Raw genomic sequence first — 17,537 nt, forward strand, 5'->3', positions numbered from 1 at the left:
GTTTTAACCCCTGAGAATGTAAAGAATGAGAACGCTGCAATGTGGGGTGCCCCTTTCTGCTCCTGAACTTTGAAGCCAGTGTCCCGGTTATAAGTACCAGCACTTACTCTGCTGTCCGGCAGCAGGGACACACACATGCCTGCCATTCAGAGTTTTGGAGTGTGCGATGACATCTCTGTGCGTGTGAAGATAAGCAGGTGCTGGTCTTGATGCAGGGCGTGATAGGTAGGCCTTGGTGGTATGCTGTCAGAAAGTTCCTGCTAAAATGCATCACCCACAGAGTGGCTGCCGGCCCTTGAGCTCACTTGTGGGCCTGTTCAGGGTATAATCTATTTTCAGTCCACAATTGTCTTTTTAAAATAGGAGCAGAAACTTTAAGTAAAGTGAAATATTGAATATAACTCTTAACCACTGAACGAATGGATAATTTCTAGGAAGGGTTTTTCCTCAAAGTATAATTCTTTCTATGGTAATTCAATACATTGCTATAAAATTTTGCATTTTTGGCTGGGAATGAACCAGAACATGACTACAAACCTTAGAGAATCTGAAGAGGAAAAGCAAAGCGAAGATGTTGTCATTAACCTGTTGGGGTAAACGTAGGGGAATTTAACTCGAAAATGAAGAGGGTATTCCAGTATACCAGATATCTAGACGTGCCCTTTTGAACACAGCACCAGGGTGTCTCAGTAACTGTACCAGCAGTGGACTGAGCAAGTCAGGGAGAACCAGTCCCACTGCCTCAGTATGAAAAGCAGCCCTTGGAGTTGTCCCCAGAGCCACCGGACCACATCAAGGTTGCCACTGCCACTAAGTAGCGTTAGAAAATAAGGTGAAACTGATTTGTCTTTTGTAAACTAGACACAACCAGTGCTACCCTTTTTCTCAGTCCTAGGCATGTTCATCGGCCTTATAATGTTGTTTGCCGAGCTTTTGCTGGAGCCATTTCATGATCAATTTGATTTAGCCAGAATGGAGCTGGCAGAGATTTGGGGCATATTAACAATTCATTGCATGGGCTGCAAATTGCTACCTCCCTCCTGGCGCTGTGGACTGCCTGGCTCACACATGGCCTGGTGATTCGTTAACCTCCCAGCACTGCTGCCCACACCCTAGTCTAGTGGAATAGTGGTGGAGAAGTATTTTTTTTTTTTTTTTGTCTAAGAGTCAGACTGTCTGAGTTCAAATCCTGGCTCTATCACTTTGTAACTCTGTGACCTCTAGCAAGTTATTTGACCTTGATGACTCATATATGAAATGGGAATAATAATAGAGTTATTATTAGGAGCACATTACATGATTTATTTAAAGCACTTAGCACAACAGCTGTTTGTAAGGAAACACGTAATAAATTTTAGTTGCTATTATAATTAAGTACTTGCAACGATTTCTCAGAAGCCATTTTAACCAGATCAAATCTGTGGGAAAAAGGCTATTGAGCACAAAGTTTAGCTTTCCTGTTTCTAAAATTGCACTGCTTAAAAAACTTATATACATGGATTCATATCTTATTAACTTGGAGATGTTGGGTATTTGGTGTTCCTTCAAAAATGTTTATGCGTGGGTGTAAGTGACACCCCTTGAATAATATGTATCAGCACCTATGTGGATTTTGTCAATTCTTAATACCTATTATACTGCATGTGTGAGACCGAAATGAATAAAAGCAGAGCTTAGGCATTCCTGCCAAAGGAAGTGAGTTGAAAGGAGGAGAAGCAAAGCGTTTGCGAGAAGAAAATTGTCCTATCTCTCAGTCAGTGTCAGAATGTGGAAATGTTTACAAAATGCTCATTAAAAGAAAAAGGGATTTCAAGATAGAAACAAAATCTGGTGCACAAGTTTACACTAGAGAGATAAGAAAGGTTAGGCCCATATGGGGGATTTTGTTATCCAATTACTGCAACCTGACTTTTGGGGGGAGAGGAAGAGTGGTAGGGGGAGGGAGAGAGAGCGAAAGAGTTTCCAAACTTGTCAACTCTGATGACATGAGACATTTACGCTCCACCAGATAAAACTGCCACTTAGAGCGCAGGAGAGCTAAACCTTCCTGGTTGGGCTGGGGGCTCCAACGGAGTCATGGGTTCTCCGGCCCTGCCGCTGTGCGCTCTCTTCTGCTTGGCGGCTCACTTGGCTTCTGGCAGCCCCATCATGAGCCTTGAGCAGTCGCCTCTGGAAGAAGACATGCCCCTCTTCGACGATGTCTTCTCAGAGCAAGATGGTGTCGACTTTAACACACTGTTACAGAGCATGAAGAATGAGTTTCTCAAGACGCTGAACCTGTCTGACATTCCTATGCAGGATTCAGCCAAGGTTGACCCACCAGAGTACATGTTGGAACTCTACAATAAATTCGCAACAGATCGGACCTCCATGCCATCTGCCAACATCATTAGGAGTTTCAAAAACGAAGGTAAGTTTACATTTTCACCAATGAAAATTGGCTTGGGTTTTTAAAGAAGCGCTAAGTAAATTTGTAATGCATGGGAATGATATACACAAGGGCGAGAGCATCTACAATACAGATTTTGGTCTACACATACCCTTATATGGTCATTTCAGAACCTAAAAAGATATTAAAGAAAATCTTTTAATCCAAAGCCATAGAAAGTCTACCATTTTGACCTCATAATTGGATCTTTTTAAAATTTTAATTTGGGCACCAAGTAATAGAGAAAATTAATGTTAGCCTTTGTCATTTACCAGATGGGCCTCAATTTCCATTCTGGCTTTAAATTGACTACAAAATTTTCAACTTTGACTTATAACAAAGTTATGAAAACAGACAAAACCCAAAAAGTTGTGATTTGCGTTTCACTCAAACTCTGGGTGCGTTTCCGTTTTGTGAGTTTATTTCAGGAATACCCAAAACTGGATGAAAACTTACATTTTGGAGATTCTTCCTAAAGTTTGGTTGTGTCTGATGGGTCATGCATATTCTTGAACACTGTTTATAGTTTCTGGGACGTGTACGTGGCCCAATTAATGATCCAGCTTATCATTTCTGTGTCTTTATGAAGGACAATGCACAAGGCTTTACAACACTGGTGGGAAAAGTGCTTCATCTACCCAGGTCTTTGAATTCAGTAACTAAATCTAATGGGATAGCAAATTAATCCCTTGTTTAATGTGGTGCTAATTGGCCAATTCCCTCCCCCGCCAATATCTAGGTAGAAGCGGTGAGTCTAGGGAAGCTGATTCTTTAATATTTGCCAATTATGCTTTTATAGTCATTAAGCACATATAAAAGAGGGTTTAGACTGACAGTGGCCAGATGTTTTTGAAAGCAGGAAGGGCAGTGGCAAAGAGATATCTCAGGATTTGGAATTTTGAGAGCTGGTTGACTTAGTAGCTGTGAAGGATTAGCTTAATTTCTCTGAACCTTAATTTCCTCATTTGTAAATTGGGGATAATAATACCCACGTCACACAATTGAGCAACTCAAAAGAGGTAAGAAAGTACTCCATTTGCTATAAAGTGCTGAACAAAGTTTGTTGTTGTTGTTAGGTGGTGTCCAGTTGGTTCTGATTCATAGTGACCCTGTGTACAACAGAACAAAACACTGCCCGGTCCTGCGCCATCCTCACAATTGTTGCTGTGCTTGAGCCCATTGTTGCAGCCACGGTGTCAATTCATCTCATTGAAGGTCTTCCTCTTTTTCGCTGACCCTCTACTTTACCAATCATAATGTCCTTCTTCAGGGACTGGTCCCTCCTGATAACATGTCCAAAGTATGTGAGACAAAGTCTCGCCATCCTCCCTTCCAAGGAGCATTCTGGCTGTAACTTCTTCCAAGACACATTTGTTTGTTCTTCTGGCAGTCCATGGTATATTCAATATTCTTTGCCAACACCCTAATTCAAATGCATCACTTTTTCTTTGGTCTTCCTCATTCATTGTCCAGTTTTTGCATGCATATGAGGCGACTGAAAATGCCATGGCTTGGGTCAGGCTCACCTTAGTCCTCAAAGTGACATCTTCGCTTGTAAACACTTTAAAGAGGTCTTTTGCAGCAGATTTGCCCAATGCAATACTTCTTTTGATTTCTGGACTGCTGCTTCCATGGTTGTTGATTGCGGGTCTAAGTAAGACGAAATCCTTGACAACTTCAATATTTTCTCCGTTTATCTTGATGTTGCTTATTGGTCCAGTTGTGGGATTTTTGTTTTCTTTATGTTGAGGTGTAATCCATAGTTATTATTAATGAATTACTTAATATTCTAACATTAGAGTAAATTTTGAGTAAATATTGCTTAGTACCTGAGATACCATTTGCCTATAAATTTTAGCCAACCTCCAAAATTTGTAATAGCAACATATTTCTAGTGGAAGTGGCCAACTGGCTTTACAGGTTCCTTTTGGAGGTGAGTCTGAAACAAAAATGAACCACTTCCTTCTGTGGGAACCCTTCCTAACACTTCCCAGCACTAAGTGCCTGGCTCAGGGTGTGAGTGGGAAAATGGTGTTTGCATGCCTTGGAAAAAATAGGACCATTTTCAGTTCTTACTTCTCCCGAGCAGGATTTGGTTGATCCAGGTCAGGATGTGGAGTTTGCAGAATTTGTTATTACTAGGGATTACCAAGGGCAGGAGCATCTCTCTCAATGGAAACCCAGCTGCCGCACCTCTGCTAGTCTGTAAGTGGAGTCTGTGCAGTCCTGGGGGCCAGAATCCTGCCCTAGGCCCTCCCCGTTGGCTGCTATGGAGTCTCTTCTGACCCTTTGGGTCTGCTCAATGCAACTCCCCTAGAAGATTAGGACAAAAAACTTCAAACCTAACTAATTAGTATCTACCTCCAAGGTGGCAAAAGCATGCCTTGGATTCCTAGCACTGCTATATCTTTACTTTGTGATCATTGATCTCTGCATTGAGGCTCAATGTCTTCCAATGTAAAACGAACAGAGCAGCAATACCTGCACTTTAGGGGTCACGGTAAGAACTAAATAAGACAATATTTGCAAAGTACCTGGCATATTAAATCAGCTCAACAAATGTTTGTTCCCTTGCCCTGAAATTCAACTCCCCCAGTGGTACAGAGGTTAAGAGTGTGGCTGTTAACCAAAAGGTCAGCAGTTCAAATCCACCAGCTGCTCCTTGGAAACCCTACGGGGCAGTTTTACTCTGTCCTATAGGGTCGCATAAGTTGGAATCGACTTGACGGCAACAAGTTTGGTTTTTCAGTTTATCTATTACTTTCTCCATTTTCATATGCACAGAACTTCACAGTGAACTCATTTTTTTAAAACGGCTTTTTTGCAGTATAATAGACATACAATAAACTGCACATATTTAAAGTGTATAATCCGGTAGGTTTTGATATATGTAAATACCTGTTGACACCACCACCACAATCAAGATAGTGAACATCTCTATCACTGCCAACAGTTGCCTTGTGCTCCTTTGTAATCCCTTCCTCCCACCATGGTGAACTTGCATTTTACACTTCCCTTATTCATGGAACAACTAGTCTCCTCCTCCATCTTTGGTCTTCTCATGTTCCCTGTTCAAGGAGGGTCAGTCGGCTCCATTCTTATAGTGGGTGGAAAGCTCCCAAACTATTTCTGCTTCTTAACCAAGAGCTTGATGATATATTAAGGACGTACATCAAGCCCCTCAATCGATTTGGTCTGGTGTCCAAGATCATCAATTAATCAATATTCTTAAAGCACTGCCTCTGTTACAGGCATTGTTATAGGTTGGAGGCATAAAAGGAAGTATAAGCAGTGGTACCTGATGCATGATGGCAATTTAGTTGGGAAGATCCATTCATAAAAAGACAACTGAAATACAAGGATGTAAATTTAAAAGGTCAAAGGAGAGATTTAGAGAGTAAGTGCGAAAGTCACTGAGAGGGGAATGAACTTCCAGATAAGGAAGTGAGGGAGGGATCGTGGAACAGGGAAGGATCAGAGCTGGGTCTTGCCATATACTGGATAAGTGGAGATGAGGCAAGAGGGCTTTCCAAAGGGTCAGAACATATCCAAAGATGTGAAATACAGTAAAACAAAGGAGTGTCTTGGCAAGTGGTGAAGAGCGCAATCTCTTGAAACAGGAGGGTTTACAAATTCATTCAGTCATTCAACAAATATTAACTGAGTAATTGCAGTGTCCCATGCACTATAGAGGATGAATAGGATCTATGGCGGATCAAGAGGTTAAGACTTATCAGTCATAAATTATGGAACTGGGAGGGGCCTTAGAGATTATGTGGGCAAGCCCTCAGTTTTCCAACTAATGACTAGCCATCAAATGGGACAAGTTAACGAATTTGAATTCATTCCATAGGCCAGTATTGAGAGCCAAGCTAATGACTTTAAATACATTCCATTAGCCAGTATTTCCCTCTAGCAGTGGGAAAGATGATTTTGGGTGGTACCCAGAGGAAGCTGTCTTATTTAAATCATTCTATATTTTTATTAATGTGGATTAGAAAAAAAAACACAAAACTATCACAATCACATCAAACCTCTCATTTCATGAATTCTGTTGATTAGGGCAAGTGTCAAAGAGATAGTAAATGTAAAAATAATCAGATCAAGCTACAGAAAAATATTAAAGAGTATAATCTAGAACAGGGACCCAATAAAAGTCATGAATTAGGTATATAGTTGGAGAAACACTGCCAAGGATGACAGAGAACACCTTGATTGGTGGTCCTTAACACACTGGTGTCATGGATCCCTTTGATAATCTGATGACAAATGGCTTCAGGGAGTCCTTGTAGACATATTACCTGAAACAAATGCACAGGGGCTTTGGACTTAAAGAAAAATTATCAGATAGAAATTCAACATGATAGTATATGAAAGTGTGCTTATAAGGTTAAAGAACCTTTAAAAGGTTATTTAATAAACATTCTTGAGTGTTTTATATGTGCCAAATTCCATGTCGGATGCTAGGGGTATAATACTAAGACAACCTATCTCCAAGGTTTATTTTCTCCCATTCTACCTTATAGAGGACCACACACCCGAATATCAAATGCTGTGACCTCACTGGTTTATGGTTGTCTTGTTGACCTTGTTAGGCTTTGTTTTCTAGAGCAGAGGTCAGTAAACTGTTTCTATAAAGGGCCAAATAGTAAATATTTTAGGCTTTGTGGGCCATTTGTTATTTATTGCAACTATTTAACTCTGCCATTGTAGCACAAAAACAGCAATAGATAATGCAGAACAAATGGGCTGGGCTGTGTTCCAATAAAACTTTATTTCGAAAATCAGGTTGTGGGCAAGATATGGCCCATGGGCCATAGTTCGCCAGCTCCTGGTCTGTTGATATTGTTAGGTGCCATTGAGTCAATTTCAACTCATAGCAACCCCATGTGACAAGACAGAACTGCTCCATATTGTTTCCTAGGCTATAATCTTTAGAGGAGCAGATTGCCAGGTATTTCTCCCTTGGAGCCTCTGGATGGGTTCGAACTGCCAACCTTTCAGTTAGCAGTCGAGTGTACATGGAAGTTTTCAGGGAGATCAGTGTTCAGTCAACTGTGTGGGGATCTCCACCCCTTACAAATACATGTATGAAAAGCCAAGAAGTCTTCGTCACTGAAAAGCTTCAAGAGAAGAGCACCCATCACATTTCCCATTTTATGGTTAGTCACTGGTTAGAAACCGGGGGGCTTGCCCTCACAGTCTCCAAGGTCCCTCCCAGTTCTGCAATTCTATGACTGATAAGCTACTCAAGCAAGACTGGATGAGTTTCTTCTTACCCATTAGCCTGACATTTTCCATTTCAATGTTGGCAGCCTAAGTCAGTTCAGCATTGTACCATTGACCATTCGGTATTTTATGTATCAGAGGATGCTAACATTGTGTTTGTTTTCGTTGATCTTCTCCCCTCCTCCTTCTCTATTAAGCTTCCTGCATGGATAGGCCCTCTTATTACATAAATAAGCAGCTGTTTTTCTCGGAAACATATTGAAAATCTAATTTTTGTCTTTTTTTGGACAGATCTTTTTTCCCAACCAGCCAGTTTTAATGGTCTCCGGAAATATCCTCTCCTCTTCAACATGTCCATCCCTCACCATGAAGAGATCATCATGGCCGAGCTCAGGCTGTACACCCTGGTGCAAAGAGACCGCATGATATACGAAGGAGTGGACAGGAAAATTACTATTTTTGAAGTACTAGAGAACAAAGAGGACAGAGGAGGTGAAAGAAACATGCTGGTTTTGGTGTCCGGAGAGATCTATGGAACCAACAGTGAGTGGGAGACTTTTGATGTCACAGATGCTATCAGACGTTGGCAAAAGTCAAGCTTATCCTCCCACCAGCTGGAAGTCCATATTGAGAGCAGACATGAAGAAGCCGAGGATCCTGGCAGGGGACAACTAGAAATAGACATCAGTGCCCAGAATAAGCATGTGCCTTTGCTCATCGTGTTTTCTGATGACCAAAGTAGTGACAAGGAGCTGAAAGAGGAACTGAACGAAATGATCGCTCATGAGCAACTTCTGGAGCTGGACAGCCTGGGCCTGGATGGTTTTTCCAGTGGCCCCGGTGAAGAAGCTTTGCTGCAGATGAGGTCAAACATCATCTACGACTCCACTGCCCGAATCAGAAGGAACGCCAAGGGAAACTACTGCAAAAGGACCCCACTCTACATCGACTTCAAGGAGATTGGGTGGGACTCCTGGATCATCGCTCCGCCTGGATATGAAGCCTACGAATGCCGAGGTGTTTGCAACTACCCCCTGGCAGAGCATCTCACACCCACAAAGCATGCGATTATCCAGGCCTTGGTCCACCTCAAGAATTCCCAGAAGGCTTCCAAAGCCTGCTGTGTGCCCACGAAGCTAGAGCCCATTTCCATCCTCTATTTAGACAAGGGTGTCGTCACCTACAAGTTTAAATATGAAGGCATGGCAGTCTCTGAATGTGGCTGTAGATAGGAGTCCTGTGGCTTATTTAACAACTGTAAATGTGTATATTGTGTTCTTATTTAATGCGATTATTTAATGAGGGTGTACAGATAATATAGGCTTACTGCCTTAGGGGAAGGGACAGGTCAGTTGGCTGTAGGAAATGCATATTTTGCTCTACACTCTGGTCCCTTCCAATCTGTTTTTCTTTTGACTTGCCGTTTTCTGGCAATGTTGTCTCTCACAGCAAATGGCAAGCCCGCTCTACTTGTCCTCTATGTAAATTTGGAAATAACAACCCCTAAACAGAAATATAGTATCAAAAGATAATATTTGTATATGTATATGTGTACATACATGAATTTATAAATATCTTTTGGTTATACATAGGCCGATTAGACCCATAAATGTAGATGACTCGCTCAAACGTGTGTAGATTAAAACCCAATGGTATGATCTCAATCACCCCTTCTCTGAGTAGGATTTATGTCAAGACTATTTGTACCAGGTATTTAACCACCCAAGAAGCCCTGGTGGCACAATGGTTAAACTCTAGGCTGCTAAGTGAAAGGTCGGTGGTTCGAACACATCAGCTGCTCCGAGGGAGAAAGATGTGGCAGTCTGCTTTTGTAAAGGTTACAGCCTTGGGAACCCTATGGGACAGCTCTATCTGTCTTATAGGGTCGCTATAAGTTGGAATCAACTCTACAACACACAACAACAATTTAACACCCTATACTGAGTTCCTAGGTGGTGCAAATGGTTAAAGTGCTCAGCTGTTAACTGAAAGGTTGGCAGTTTGAGTCCACCCACCTCGGAAGAGAGGTCTGGCAATATGTTTCACAGTCTGCTCTGACACACATGGGGTCATCATGAGTTGGAATCAACCCACTGGCAACCAGTTTGTTTTTTTTTTAATGGAGTATTACATATCCTAAATACTGTTGGAAATGTAGCTTTTGCCAGTTGAATTTCTGCCATTGCTCAGAGCAGCAGGGCTTGGTGAAGGATGCTGCATGTTTGAGGGGAGGTGCTCTTTGATACAGAAACCAAACCCCTTTGAGAGGCAACATGGGCCTCAAAAATACATCAGCAAGGAGTGAACCCACAAAGGACCAGGGTGTTCTAGAGGGCAGAACCTGGTCAAGAAAGGAAAACAGGGACTTCAGGATGAAATCTGTTCCTGTGACAACAGGAAAACAAGGCCATAGTGTTGGCCTTTATTGCTGCAGAGGGTAGAGGAGGTTAGAGGGGGCTCGAAGGGAAGAAGAGGCAAAGGATATAGATACCATCCTCAGATATGTTTGCAAAATTATAATCAGTTCTGACCAGGGAATTCAATCTTTTGGACAAAATAAAATTATTCAAGGCCAGGGGGAGGAAACTTAGAAGGGACCTGTTTGTTAGACTATGCACTTCTTAATATTTTTCTTCACTTCTTAATATTTCTCTCTTGCCTCTGCACCTCTGCTCTTGCTCCTTTTCCTTGTTTCCCTCTCTTCTTTCTTCTTTGCCCTAGTGCCTCTTGTCTTCTTCCCATTCCTATGCCCCCGTCTTCATTGACTTCTACTGCCCTTGCTGTGGGCTTGAAGGGGACACAAAAGAAGCTGCTATCAGGATGAAATGGGTTAGTGTTCTAATTTCTAGATTCCTCCTTGATATTTAATTTGATTTGATTTTAATACTATCCTTTATGAAATACTTTGCCCATGAAGAACACAAGTAAGAGAAAAAGAAAACCAAATCTTAAAATAATGCATTTAAACAAACAAAAACAAATAAATGGACTCGCAAGCAAATGACTCGACAGTGAGGCCTGAATTTTGGTATCAGGTTTGCTCCATGGTCATATTTACTCTGCAGCCTTCCCATTGGGGGAACTGGCCCAGGCTGGGGTCTGGGAAGTGTTAAGTGTTCCTGGCAGGAATGGTCTGATGGTGTACACAACAGGCGGGGGGCTGTGAGGACATTGAGACCCTGGCTCCAGCCCTAGCCCCACCTGTGGCAGGGTCAGGGGCTTTGTGCCAAAGGAACCAGAGCAGAGCAGTTCCCAAACATTCCCACATCTCCAGGAAGGCAACAAGGATGGTTCATGCTAGACTCGGGAATGTGGATTCTAATTCTAGTGCGTTGTCCCCCACTCATCCCAATGAATGTTTCCTTAAGAAGTCTTGCACTTTTATTTTTCTTTAAACCTGGGAAACTAGCAGCCTCCCTTTCACAAACCCCTTGGAGTTACAACTCATACTGAACTAGAAATTGGAGACGAGGGAAACTATTTTGAAGAACATTTTACCTTATTTTGACCTCAGCTCTGTACCTTCATTGCCCACTGGTGTCCAGAAGTAATGTCCCGGGGGAATTCAGTGTCCCTGGAAGAGTGGAATTTCAACCATCAGTATGTATACAGAAACTGACAATTTGGGATGGCCAAGGAACTCGGAATTGTTCATTTATGGAATAGCCTTCATATAAAATAACTTGTGTGTGTGTGTGTTTGTGCAACTGGCTTTGGACAGCCAAGCTTAGCGCCCTCAAAGGAATGTGGTGCATCTTTGATAATTCATGGTACACGATGTATACTCTACGGTACTTCTTATCCTTTCAAAAGGTACTGTAATAGATATACAGTAAAACCTTGGCTGAATAGGCTAGCTCTGGTTAGATAAAAATCAAGTAAAATTTTCTTTATGTTGAAAATATAAGAAAGGGGTGTGCTGGTAAATGTTTTCCATAGTGCTCTGGGGGGAAAAAAAGCCTTGATTTGTAGGTTTCAATGACGTGAATATTCCCATTTGACATCAAAATTCATGGCTTATCTCAAGTACCAATGAGAAGTTGAATGGCTTGCAAAATTCCTGCAAATTTAATCACGGGCTCTTGAAAACCCATTTGAGCCAGCACACCACTGACATGCACACACTGATATTAGAACACAAATACCATGCTAGCCTTTGCTTCCCCCAAACCCTCTGTGGGCTCGCCAGAGCGCCCAGTCAGCGCTTGCTGTGAGCACCTATTATCACTATACTGTTTAAGAGAGGTGAAAATCTAAGCTATCGACGATTAGGCTGCATAGCCTAGATGTTTCTCCTTTTACCATAGTCCAGACGTAAACCTGTATTTCTATAATTTGTCTCCTCTGTATGGAAAGTGAATGTATAGAGCCCCATATTGGTTATTCAAATGTTACTAGTTACATCCTTTTTTTTTTTTTTTTTTTTTGCTTTCTCCTCATCAAAAACCAGAAATACATAAATCATAAAGAGAATTTTCCCTGGTCTCCTCCAACCCATCTCCTATCAGACCCCTCACAGTACATCTGCAAGTCCTCTACCCCACTGCATTAATAGTAAACTATAAAATTGTCAGATTCTCAGGAAAGTAGAATTTACCAAGGTCTTCCTCTGGCCATAGACCCTCCACTAGGCCTCACGGCAGTCTTTTACAGCAGAGTTATCATCACTGGAATCCATAAAGCTAAACAATCCTTGATGGGAGTTGGAACAGAGGCTTTGGCAGCCAACAACCCAAATATTCATGTGAAATTTTCTGGGCTTCCTCCTATTTATTGATCGCTGTATTTATTTTTGTAATATAGTGTAGAATACCAGATATTTTATTTTTATGTTTGTAATTCCCTCTTGGATAAAATATTCTTCTGTGCTTTTCAGATAGTATCCTTTGTCAAAAATATGGCTCATTTACAATAGATGGCCTATATTTTCATCTCTGTGCCTGTACATTTCCTGTTATGTTAAGGAGCCTTGCCATAAGCTTGCCATAACTTTGTATATTTGTGTCTTGTAGGCATGCTGTGAGTCCCTTAAGATATTTACTGATTTGTACAGTGTTAACTGAAATGTAGGCATTCCGAAAAATATTTAACCAGTAAATGATCATGTTCTTGCATAAACTGACATTGTCATTTTATTGTAGGCCCCAAACATTCAGACAGGGCATATCCATGAGAGGTAAATATTGTAAGACTTTGAGGGAATATGAGTACTACTCAGGGAACTGGGTCAGTATTTAACTGGGTCTTTTTGTCCTGCAAAGTGAGCGCGTCCCCCTCTATCCATTGTCTTCACTGACCCTGTCAATTCAGAGGTCCGATTGGGCAAATCCATTTAAATTTACTAATAGCTTTACAAATGGCCAAAATTTTAATTTAGTAATTTCTAAAAAAGTGAGACTCCATGTGTCTAGCTCTTTCCCTTTGTATAATTTTTGTTGCCTGGGAAATTAATGGAAAAAACTTTTTCCAGAACTGTTAAGAAATGTTTTGGTCTTCTTTCGAATCTGTATTCTTAGAGAAAAAGTTATTTTCATATGAAGAGATTTTACATATTACTTCTTACTGGATTCATCAACAGACCCAAAAGCCAAGCAACACTTCTGGGAAAAAAAATTTTTTTCTTTCTATTTATCTGCAACATAGAAGGGACGTTGCCCTTTTTAAAGACTGTGGATCTTTTCACAGAGTCATCATTGGTAATATTTAGCCTTCGCGGTTGTGCAAGCCCACATGAAAAAGGAAATGTCATACATTTTACTGCCCCCAAACAAGGACATTTAATGTCACACATTAGCCAGAAGGGAAGTAGACAACATTGTACAATAACAGCAAAGGAAGGGTGTTTCTAGGTGCAGAAAGGTTTCCCTAAGTTAATGACCCCATCAAAAATAACTGTTTGCTGTGGTCAGCACGTTTCTATCACTCATGAGCACTGGTTTTGTGAGCTCATGGCCTGATGGTCATGGGGGCAGATGTGCTAATGCCCACCTAATGAACTTCCACAAAGCCTGGAAATCACCTAATACCATGGACACACCAAATTAACCGAAGCCCACGCATGTTCTTGTGTAAAGCATGTCCATTATCTATGTCTAAATTTATGTAGTGATCACTAGACTAAAATGAAGATGGAAATAAATATTTTACTCTGTGTTCATAAAGCAAATGCGTACATTCAGAAAGTCATCTTGTTCAATAAATGGAAAAAATTATTTTGATAATATTTGCAAGTTAATTTTTCCTTGAGTTGAAATCTGAGTTTTGCCCTTTGTTTTTGGTTTGTTTGTTTTTTTTACATTTCCCCTACATAGTATATCCAGATGGAATAAAACTCCCCAATTTTTGTTTTGCTGCATTAGTAGAGCATGACCTGAAGAAATAATAAGTTGTTTTTAGCTTCCAAGTGGTCTCACCAAGTAGCCCTGGAGTGTGGGATTCTGTTGATGTAACAACATCAAGAAACATGTAAGGTTCTCCCATTTTACACGACTTTGTATGAATCCCATGAATTCTGGGGACATACATAGAAAATGAAATTGACTCTTCTTTGTCAACCACTGAGAAACATTTCTTTGAATTCTGAACAAGACAGATTAGCGAGCAATTACTTTAGGAAAAATACTCAGGCAAAATTTCACTAACATTTGATTATTGACCCTCATAGAATCTCAGGCTTAGAAGGGATCTTTAAAAATTATCTCGTGTGCCCCACTTCCTTCAGCAGCCCACCGAAGTACTTTCAGCTTTTCTGCAAATATTGGTAGTGAGAAGGTAACTTGCTACCATTTTAAGGGCACCTATTACATTTTTAGAGGGCTCTCGGGTACTAACCAAGAGGTCGACGGTTTGAATCCACCAGCTGCTCCTTGAAAATCCTATGGGGCAGTTCTACGCTGTCTTATAGGGTCGCTGTGAGTCAGAATCAATTTGACTGCAATGTGTTTTGGGGTTTGGTCTCGACTCTACTCAGTTTAACAAGTCACTGAGGAGAGATAAAGGTAAGCAGAGTAGTTAGAAAGTTCTTCCTTCTATGGAGCCCAGGTCTCTCATGGAGTCCCTCCTGACTTCCAGCTCATAACTCTTGGGGCTGCACTTGAATGTCTAATCCCCCATCTTCCTGGCTGCCCTTCCTGTGTGCAGGCAGCTCTCTTCTCTCAGCGTCTCTGTTCCCACAGTGGTGTGTGTCTGAGGACATGGCCAGGCACACTGGGCTCTTCAGCCAGATGGAAACAGAGGGAAGACCTGTACCTGGGCTAGACCTGCCACCTGAGGGGTAGAAGACATGGTGGACAGGCAGATTCCACTTGCTGTTCTGGAAGAAAGCTCATTCTCATAGCAGAATGTAGGATTTGAAGAGCATAGAGAGAGCTCCAGGTGAACTAAACTTCCTTCAACCAGATAGCCATCTTGCACCTCTTTTGGAAGAAATCTTCCAATATCTTGGCTGCAGACTACGTTTGCAAATGTGTCGGTAGGGGAGCACAGCCCTTGTCATGGGATGAGAACTGATAAGGGAGAGACAAGAGTTCTAGTCATAGAGGAACGGGAGCGGAAAACCCAAGATGGGGCATAAGACAAAGCTAAACTAAAAAAGTCCAAAAAATGAATCTTATGACTTGATTTTGAATTCTTCAGCAACTTACCCATTCTCTCCTGTAAATTATTGCATTTATGAATGGCTCTCAACACTCTCCACGTATGGTCTGACCAGGCAATATTTGCAGATTATTTTGACGATATTTGTTACCACAGTGACACAGGACTCCTGCCGCCCTTGTTCTGGGAGGTTCCATGTCTACTGATGCAACCTGGGATCAAGTTGGGCAGGCATAGCCTGCTAGTTATTTTGGGGAGAAGACTGTCTACAAAATAAGAGAAAAAATTATCTTCAAAGCTCAGATTATACATTTAAAAAACACATTTCCAGTTCTAATAATGTTCCTAATGGGAATTGATCTTTGTAGTGTTGTGGGAATATCATGTCATGAGACTCACTGCATTTGACTCAAGTCACAAGGGCGACAGCCCACTTTTAAGGGGAAGTGACTATTTGTAAATAAGGGGCCTATTTGGAGAAGGTGCGATCTTGTTAACTTGGATGGTTATAAATGGATTATGTGATTATCTCCAACTCACTCCCTGGAACTGTCAGTTTACAAGAAACAGCTCCGGCCCTCTCTTAACCTTCCTCAGACCATTCACACATACCCAAACAGCTCATCTCCTTCCAAGAAGAAAACCCAGAAACACATGGGCACCCCAATCCATTTTTACTCTTAAATGTGATGTTGAGAATCTTATGAAGAATTTAGGCTATTCAGTTCAAATTAAGATTCTTTGGTGGGAGGCATGAAGCACTGTTCTCAAACCAAGTTATTGCTGTCGGGTGCTGTCAAGTTGATTCCGACTCATAGCAACCCTATAGGACAGAGTAGAACTGCCCCATAGGGTTTTCTAGGCTGTAATCTTTACTGAAGCAAATTGCCTCATTTTTCTGCCTGGGAGTGGCTGGTGGGTTCAAACCTTTTGGTTAGTAACCAAACGCTTAACCACTGCACTACCAGGGCTCCTTACCTAATTACAAGGAAACATCAGATGAACCCATTTGAAAAACATTCCACAAAGTGACTATATTACGCTCATTAAAAACATCAATAGAAGGCAAAGAAGGACTGAGAAACTGTTATAGATTAAAAGAGACTAAAGAGATACGACAACTAAATTCAATGTGCAATCCTGGATTGGATCTTATACCTGACCCTAATCCCCCCAAAATGGTAAAAAGGACATTATGTTCATTGTTAAGCTCACAGAGTCCCTGGTTGATGCAAACGGTTAATCTGCTGGCTGTTAATCCAAAGGATGGCACTTCAATTCCACCCAGAGGTGCCTAGGAAGAAATGCCTGGCAATCAATGTTATGGATTCAATTGGGTCTCCCAAAAACGTGTGTCAACTTGGCTATGCCATGATTCCCAGTATTGTGTGGTTGTCCACCATTTTGTCATCTGCTGTGATTTTCCTGTGTGTTGTAAATCCTGCCTCTATGATGTTAATGGGAAACCCTGGTGACGTTGTGGTTAAGCGCTACATCTGCTAACCAAAAGGTCAGCAGTTCGAATCCACAGGCATTCCTTGGTTTTTTTAACAGTACGATGTTAATGAGGCAGGACTTGATCTACAGGATTAGGCTGCATCTCGAGTCAATCTCTTTTGAGATATAAAAGAGAGAATCAAGTTGTGAGGAGGGGGATCTCGTGCCACCAAGAAAGATGTGCCAGAAGAGGAGTGTGTCCTTTGGACCGGGGGGTCCCTGTGCTGAGAAGCTCCTAGACCAGGGTAAGATTGATGACAAGGACCTTTCTCCAGAACTGACAGAGAGAGAAAGCCTTCCCCTGGAGCTGTTGCCCTAGCCGCCTAGACTGTGAGAGAATTAATTTCTGTTTGTGAAAGTCATCCACTTGTGGTATTTCTGTTACAGCAGCACTAGATCACTAACACAATCAGTTTCTGAAGAATCAGCCACTGAAAACCCTACAGAGCACAGTTCTTCTCTGACGCACGTGGGGACGCCAGGAGTGGAAGTCGACTCGACGGCAGCTGGTGGTGGTGTTTAAGGCCACTGCTTCTTAGGTGGTAGAGTGTCCAACCTTGTCAACTGTATACTGTCAAGTAACATTCATTTTAAAAGATCTTCTGCATGGTTATTGCCGTATTCCTGAATCCGTGAGAAATCATGCAGGAGGAGCAGCTAGGCTTTTTGCCCAATGCCGTGTCTAAGTAGCAAGCAAGTAGCAATACAAATGAGACCTTTGCCCAGTAGGCAAATTCAATGGAACAATCAGAGCTGAGGGGAAACTGCTCACCAGCGTGGCAAGCCT

General features: G+C 41.7%; 1 protein-coding gene and 1 long non-coding RNA gene across 4 annotated transcripts in view; one reads left to right on the forward strand and one right to left on the reverse strand.

Moving 5' to 3' along the window:
• Window positions 1-16,644, reverse strand: part of LOC111820944 (uncharacterized) — a 34,624-nt gene extending 17,980 nt beyond the window's left edge. For all 3 annotated transcript variants that reach the window (XR_002824444.1, XR_002824443.1, XR_002824442.1), the window contains exon 1: window positions 11,156-16,644. This is a non-coding gene — a long non-coding RNA (uncharacterized LOC111820944). The remainder of the gene's footprint in view (window positions 1-11,155) is intronic.
• Window positions 1,181-9,469, forward strand: BMP10 (bone morphogenetic protein 10). The gene is made up of 2 exons (XM_004369249.2): window positions 1,181-2,410; window positions 7,949-9,469. The coding sequence occupies exons 1-2, from the start codon at window positions 2,077-2,079 to the stop codon at window positions 8,887-8,889; spliced, it is 1,275 nt and encodes a 424-aa protein (XP_004369306.1). The 5' UTR covers window positions 1,181-2,076; the 3' UTR covers window positions 8,890-9,469.
• Window positions 16,645-17,537: the final 893 nt, after the last annotated feature.

Source organism: Trichechus manatus, unplaced genomic scaffold (genome assembly GCF_000243295.1).
Source record: "Trichechus manatus latirostris isolate Lorelei unplaced genomic scaffold, TriManLat1.0 scaffold00004, whole genome shotgun sequence".
NCBI lineage: Eukaryota > Metazoa > Chordata > Mammalia > Sirenia > Trichechidae > Trichechus > Trichechus manatus.

Excerpts from the sequence above, each read along its gene's own strand:
- BMP10 (XM_004369249.2), top strand. The coding sequence starts at position 2,077 with ATGGGTTCTCCGGCCCTGCCGCTGTGCGCTCTCTTCTGCTTGGCGGCT. Across the intron at positions 2,411-7,948 it reads TAGGAGTTTCAAAAACGAAG|ATCTTTTTTCCCAACCAGCC; the intron begins GTAAGTTTACAT and ends TTTTTTGGACAG.